At 44.5% G+C, this 6453-nt stretch overlaps 1 protein-coding gene across 1 annotated transcript; it reads left to right on the top strand.

Moving 5' to 3' along the window:
* LOC718926 (putative prolyl-tRNA synthetase associated domain-containing protein 1) lies at positions 1-3136 on the top strand. The gene is made up of 3 exons (XM_028831671.2): positions 1-98; positions 748-1136; positions 2667-3136. The coding sequence occupies exons 2-3, from the start codon at positions 828-830 to the stop codon at positions 3099-3101; spliced, it is 744 nt and encodes a 247-aa protein (XP_028687504.2). The 5' UTR covers positions 1-98; positions 748-827; the 3' UTR covers positions 3102-3136.
* The last annotated feature ends 3317 nt before the right edge of the window (positions 3137-6453 follow it).

Raw genomic sequence — 6453 nt, 5'->3', positions numbered from 1 at the left:
AAAGTCTTTGAAGAGGAACTGCTACTTTACTTTTTATAGCTGAAAACACCAAGATAGCTTAAAACTACCTGGAGGTAGTCAAACTACCTTGGAAAAAGGTGAGTCATAGTGGCACAGTCAATTATTCTTAGATCAATAATAAGAACTGTCAGAAAGGGTAAAATGTAAAATTATAATTTACAATAAAAGTTGAAAAGCCTTAGAACAATGTGGATCTGGGCCCCCTCCACACTCCCTAATCTGGGAGTTACTATGTGGGTGTGATTGACTAATGATTATTTATTTATTTTTAGAGACAGGGTCTCATGTTGCCTAGGCGGGTCTCAAACTATGGGCTCTGAGCGATCCACCTGCCTCAGCCTCCCAAAGTGTTGCTATTACAGACGTCAGCCACCGTGCACTGCCTACCTGCGGTTTAAACAATAAAAGCGGCCGGAAGCGGTGGTTCAGGCCTGTAACCCCAACACTTTGGGAGGTTGGAGGATCGCTTGAGCCCAGGAGTTCGTGACCAACCTGGACAACAAGGCGAGACCCTGTCCCTACAAAAAGTACAAAAATTAGACGGGCGTAGTTGCTGGCGCCAGTAATCCCAGCTACTTGGGAGGCTGAGGCGGGAGAATCACTTGAGCCCGGCAGGCGGAGGTTGCAGTGAGTCGCGATCGCGCCACTGCACTCCAGCCTGGGTGACAAAGCGAGGCTACGTCCCGAAAAACAAAAAAAACCCCAAAACTCCCAAACCCTCAACAGAAGATACGGCGATCTGGGAAACGTGAAGTGGGATCAGGGAGGGCTGTGAGATCGCAGGCCCCGCCGCAGCAAGGCGCCTGATGAGAGCTCCCGCAGGCCTTAGCAAGCCGGTGCCCTCAGCGGACGATGTTCAGGGACCAGTGGGCGAGGCGCTCGGACAGGGCGGACCCGCCTCCAGCAGGCACCAGCACCACGCTGCCGGCATCGGCCGAGATCCCTCCTGGCAGTTCCGCCTCAGGCTCCGGTCTGCGCAGCCGCGGGAAGCAGTGCCCAGTTTTTCCGCCCATCGCCACGACAGCGACTGCATGGCGGGCGCAGAGTTGCGGGCGGCGCTGGAGCAGCGGCTCGGTGCCCTGGCCATCCACACCGAAGTCGTGGAGCACCCTGAGGTGAGACCCCTAAAAGTGACCGCCGAGACAGGCCCAGCGGGGTGGGCTGTGCTGCACGTCCGTCGGGCTAAGATCAGGTGTCTCAAGGTCAATGTACCGTGAGAACGTCGCTCCTGGAATATTTCCCCGGTCTCAAAATACGAAGGTAACCCTGCAGGGACAGCAGAGGACTTACGTCTTGGGACCATGAGGTTACTGCAAGGAAATCTTTCCTCTTGGGAGTGATTTGCTTACATTCCGTGTTAAGAACTAGCACAACATACGGAGGACTGTGCATCTTAAATCGGTCTGGGGTGTTGGGTCAGTCTGTCCACTTTTTGTGTAGATAAAATAAGCAAGTGGTTAACACTGTGTTCAGTAGGTACGACGTATCGGGCACCATACATAGAGCAGGACACTGAGGTTCAGAGTGATATTTTTCTACCGTGGTCAGGGTTGATCACAAAGCATGCAGCATGGCAGAAACCACAACCCCTAAAAGTGCTTACCAAAACTGACAGGCCTGTATTTTCATAAATTGTAACATTTGTTGTGTTTTGATAGGAAATCTTCCTTGCATTTATTTATTTATTTGTGACGGAATCTCTCTCTGTGGCCCAGGCTGGAGTGCAGTGGCACGATCTCGGCTCACTGCAACCTCTGCTTCCTGGGTTCAAGTGTTTCTTCTGCCTTAGCCTCCGAATAGCTGGGACTACAAGCGTGCTGGCTAATTTTTGCATTTTTAGTAGATACGGGGTTTCACCATGTTGGCCTGGCTGGTCTCGAACTCCTGACCTCAGGTGATTCTCCCACCTGGGCTTCCCAAAGAGCTAGGATTACAGGCGTGAGCCACCGCACCTGCCCGGCCACTTGCAGATATTTCACAGAACGAATGTGTAACTTGAGTGGTGCAAGGACATGAAGTTTACCCAAGGCTTAAGTTAATAATGGCTAAATATGGTGATCTTCAACGAGTAGAGAAATATAACGTTGGTATTCCTCACCTTCACAAATACAACATCAAAACCATAATCATTTTCTCTGACTTTCCTCCCTCCCATATAGTCCTATATTCTCCCCCTTCTTTATGTGTGCGTATGCCAGCTTTTCTGATGTTGTTAGTCTGGGTTCTTATTGCCTCCCCACTCACCTTCTTTGTGGTTACATATTTGTAGAATGGAGGTTGTCACATGGTCTGGACATAAGGGAATGCTAAGGAATAGGAGTCTAGAACTGCTGTAAACTTTCCGTACTGAAAGCTTAAATTCAGAAATAACAAAAAGCTGCTGAGGAGGACTTGGCCAGTACACTGGAATAGAAAATTGACCAAAGAAACTGCCTGAGGTCCTGAGATGAGGAAATGAGATGGCATGGGCTTATAAGTAATTATTTGGTAATGGGGTGAAGATGGGTCTTTAACAGTCAAATTCAGGGCGATGAGCACTCCCTAACCTTGCTGTTTTCACCCAGCAAGCAAAATAGGTATAAATGTGTGCATATATAAACATGCATATTACTTTATTTTAAAACTTATTATGTGATATTTTATAGGTGTTTACAGTTGAAGAAATGATGCCTCATATCCAACATTTGAAAGGAGCACATAGTAAGAACCTATTTCTTAAAGACAAAAAGAAAAAGAATTATTGGCTGGTGACAGTTCTTCATGATAGACAAATTAATTTAAATGAGCTTGCCAAACAGTTAGGTGTTGGGAGTGGAAATCTGCGATTTGCTGATGAAACAGCCATGCTAGAAAAACTAAAAGTTGGTCAAGGCTGTGCCACACCCTTGGCACTTTTCTGTGATGATGGAGATGTGAAGTTTGTTCTGGATTCTGCTATTCTCGAAGGTGGACATGAAAAGGTGTACTTTCATCCAATGACCAATGCTGCAACCATGGGATTGAGCCCTGAAGACTTTCTCACATTTGTGAAGACGACAGGACATGATCCCATAATACTAAATTTTGATAAAAACAACTAAATGGGCCAATGTTTAGAATAAATTTCTTTCTGAAAGCTGTTTTTCTTATTTGTAATTTATAAAAAGCATTGAAAGCGTAAGAATATTTGGTATACTTAGTTTGGTGACTATCTAAACCACTTCAGGAGGAATATAGTATTTCATCTTAAAAGAGCTTTTTTTTTTTTTTTTTTTTTTTTTTTTTTTTTTTTTTTTTTTTGTGAGACGAAGTTTCGCTCTTGTCGCCCAGGCTGGAGTGCAGTGGTGTGGTGTGATCTTGGCTCCCTGCAACCTCTGCCTCCCGGGTTCAAGCGATTCTGCTGCCCCAGCCTCCGAAGTAGCTGGGGTTACAGGCGCACACCACCACTCCCAGCTAATTTTGTAATTTTAGTAGAAATGGGGTTTCACCATGTTGGCCAGGCTGGTTTCAAACTCCTAACTTCAGATGATCCACCCGCCTCGGCCTCCCAAAGTGCTGGGATTACAGGCGTGAGCCACTGTGACTGGCCCTATAAAAGAGCTCTTTTTAAAAAGATGTATGGAGGTACTTTTAGTCAGCTCCGAGATACGGTTTTCCATCTCCCATGATAACTACTTATTACAGGAATGCCTCCAACAATTAAAAACACTTCTAAGATTAACTAGCTTACATCTTTAGGGTGCTTATTGTACTTGAAAAAAACAAGTTGTAAAACAGTATGTATAAAAGTATGATAGTGTGCATAATACAGGGAAAAAATCAAAAGGAATATAGGAATTATTGTTGAGGCCAGGTGTGGTGGCTCCCACCTGTAATCTCTGCTTTCGGAGGCTGAGGCAGTAGGATCAGTTGAGGCCAAGAGTTCCAGACCAGGCTGGGCAACAAAGTGAGAGAACCCCCTCTCTACAAAAAATTGAAAAATAAAACAAGTGTGGTGGTTCACACATGTAGTCTTAGCATATTGGGAGGCTGGATCACTTGAGCCCACCAAGTCAAGGCTATAGTGAGCTATGATCACAGCACTGCACTGCACCCTGGGTGACAGAGTGAGACTGTCTTTAAAAAAAAAAATTGTTGATAGTGGCTATTTTTGGGAAATGGGGATTAAAGAATAAGAACTCCCTAGCAAGATAATTAAAACAAACATGAAGGCAAAGGTAAACACTTTCCATTATTGGGGTTTGTTTATAAACCAGTGATTTTTTTTTCCAGTGAAAAATAAGCTTTCTATGAAAATATATCTTTACAAAATTTTAATCCAGAAAAACAGCTAGGGGTGGAATATATTATGTCATAATCATTGTACTATTAAAGTTACAGGCCGGGTACAGTGGCTCACGCCTGTAATACTAGCACTTTGGGAGGCTGAGCTGGGTGGGTCACCTGAGGTCAGGAGTTCGAGACCAGCCTGGCCAACATACTGAAACCCCGTCTCTACTTAAAATACAAAAATTAGCTGGGCATGGTGGTGTGTGCCTGTACTCCCAGCTTACTTGGGAGGCTGAGGCAGGAGAATCGCTTGAACCCAGGAGGCAGAGGGTGCAGTAAGCCAAGAATACGCCACTGCACTCCAGCCTGGGTGACAGAGTGAGACTCTTGTCTCAAAAGAAAAAAGAAAAAAAGTTATAGGCTGGCTTGATGGTATTAAGTTATCTCAACTGATTGTTCAGTCAGTTACAGATGGAACTCCTTGTTCCACTCTTTCCTCCCCTTCTACTACTACACTTGACTAGTCTTAACAAAGTATTACGTTTAAAAATGTGGTAATGGAATATACATTGTTATTAAAAAGGATTTGGGGCTAGGCGTGGTGGCTTATGCCTGTAATCCTAGCACTTTGGGAGGCCAAAGGTGGGGTCAGATTGCTTGGGCCCAGGAGACTGGTTTGGGCAACATGGGGAAACCCTGTCTCTACAACACACATAACAACAACCGCGCCTGTAGTCCCGGCTACTGTAGTCCCGGCTACTTGACAGGCTGAAGTGGGAGGATTACCAGGAAATCCAGGCTGCAGTGAGCAGTGATCCTGCCACTACACTCCAGCCAGGGTGACAGGGTAAAACCCTGTCCCCCACCCCCAAAACAAGGATGTGTTTAGTCTTTGTTCAGAGGTTGGAAATGTGAACATACAATTAGCCAGGCGTGGTGGCGCATCCCTGTGATCCCAGCTACTTGGGACGCTAAGACAGTAGAACTGAAAGAAATGTGAACACATGTGTCCAAATTTCTTCTGTCTTCCAGTCTGTACTAAAGTTTTGCTCGTCCCCTTTCAGTTTTTTTGTTTTTGTTTAAGACGGAGTCTTGCTCTGTTGCCAGGCTGGAGTGCAATGGCGCGATCTCAGTTCACTGCAACCTCCGCCTCCCGGGTTCAAGCGATTCTCCTGCCTTAGCCTCCTGAGTAGCTGGGACTACAGGCGTGCGCCACCACACCCAGCTAATTTTTGTACTTTTAGTACAGACGGGGTTTCAGCATGTTGGCCAGGATGGTCTCGATCTCTTGACCACATGTTCTGCCTGCGTCGGCCTCCCAAAGTGCTGGGGTTACAGGCATGAGCCACCATGCCCAGCCTACTCATCCCCTTTCAGTTATGGCATCTGAGACAATATAAAATTTCAGGAAAATCTGGAGTCATCTGTTATATAAAAGCTAGCTCTAAAACAGAAAAGTTGACATTTTTAAAATTTCACTTAAATGTAAACAAAATCCTTCATTAGTGGAGGGAGGATCTGATGTAGGCTATTCCTGTTCTTGTTTGGTCATGAAAATTCTAGTATTTCCTTCTAGTACAACCAAATGGGATGGTCTTTTGTTTCAGTTTTTTTTTTTTTTTTTCTGAAATGGGATATTCTTAAAAGAACCACATTTTCCTAAGTTTGATCACTCAAAAAGTAGTTTCCATCTGGTAGAAATATTGTACTTAATCTGTACCAAGTTGTGTTACTAAAAGGCAAAATAAAAGGACTTTATTCTAAGGTTCCTCTTATTTTTACATACTCTGTATTCTATCTCTAACACAAAGTAGCTGTTTTAGGTTGCTCTGCATATGAAATGAAGGTACTAATGAATACACATAAATTAAGTACCTTAGGTGTTTGGTCTAATTGCCCTCCCCACTTTATGGTTAAAACAGGGCCAGAAAAACTGACTTGCCCAAGGATGAGGCCAGTTGCTTTGTCTCCTAAAGTCTAAGTGAAAATGAGAGATTTATTTGTGCAATCTATTAGATCACACTTAAACCTATTTTGGGACTGATAAAACTGACAGACGCTCTTTCTCTCCAAACCCCTAATACTTATCACAAAATGTTATGACAGAATCAATTAAACAAGGTCATCGGTTATGTCTGACAATAGTTCTCTAGGGAAAACGGAAAGAAATAAAATAACACTTGG

Source organism: Macaca mulatta, chromosome 13 (genome assembly GCF_049350105.2).
Source record: "Macaca mulatta isolate MMU2019108-1 chromosome 13, T2T-MMU8v2.0, whole genome shotgun sequence".
In the NCBI taxonomy this organism is placed as follows: Eukaryota; Metazoa; Chordata; class Mammalia; order Primates; family Cercopithecidae; genus Macaca; species Macaca mulatta.
This window is presented reverse-complemented; position numbering and strand designations above follow the sequence as displayed.

Excerpts from the sequence above, each read along its gene's own strand:
- LOC718926 (XM_028831671.2), top strand. The coding sequence starts at position 828 with ATGAGAGCTCCCGCAGGCCTTAGCAAGCCGGTGCCCTCAGCGGACGAT. Across the intron at positions 1,137-2,666 it reads AAGTCGTGGAGCACCCTGAG|GTGTTTACAGTTGAAGAAAT; the intron begins GTGAGACCCCTA and ends GATATTTTATAG.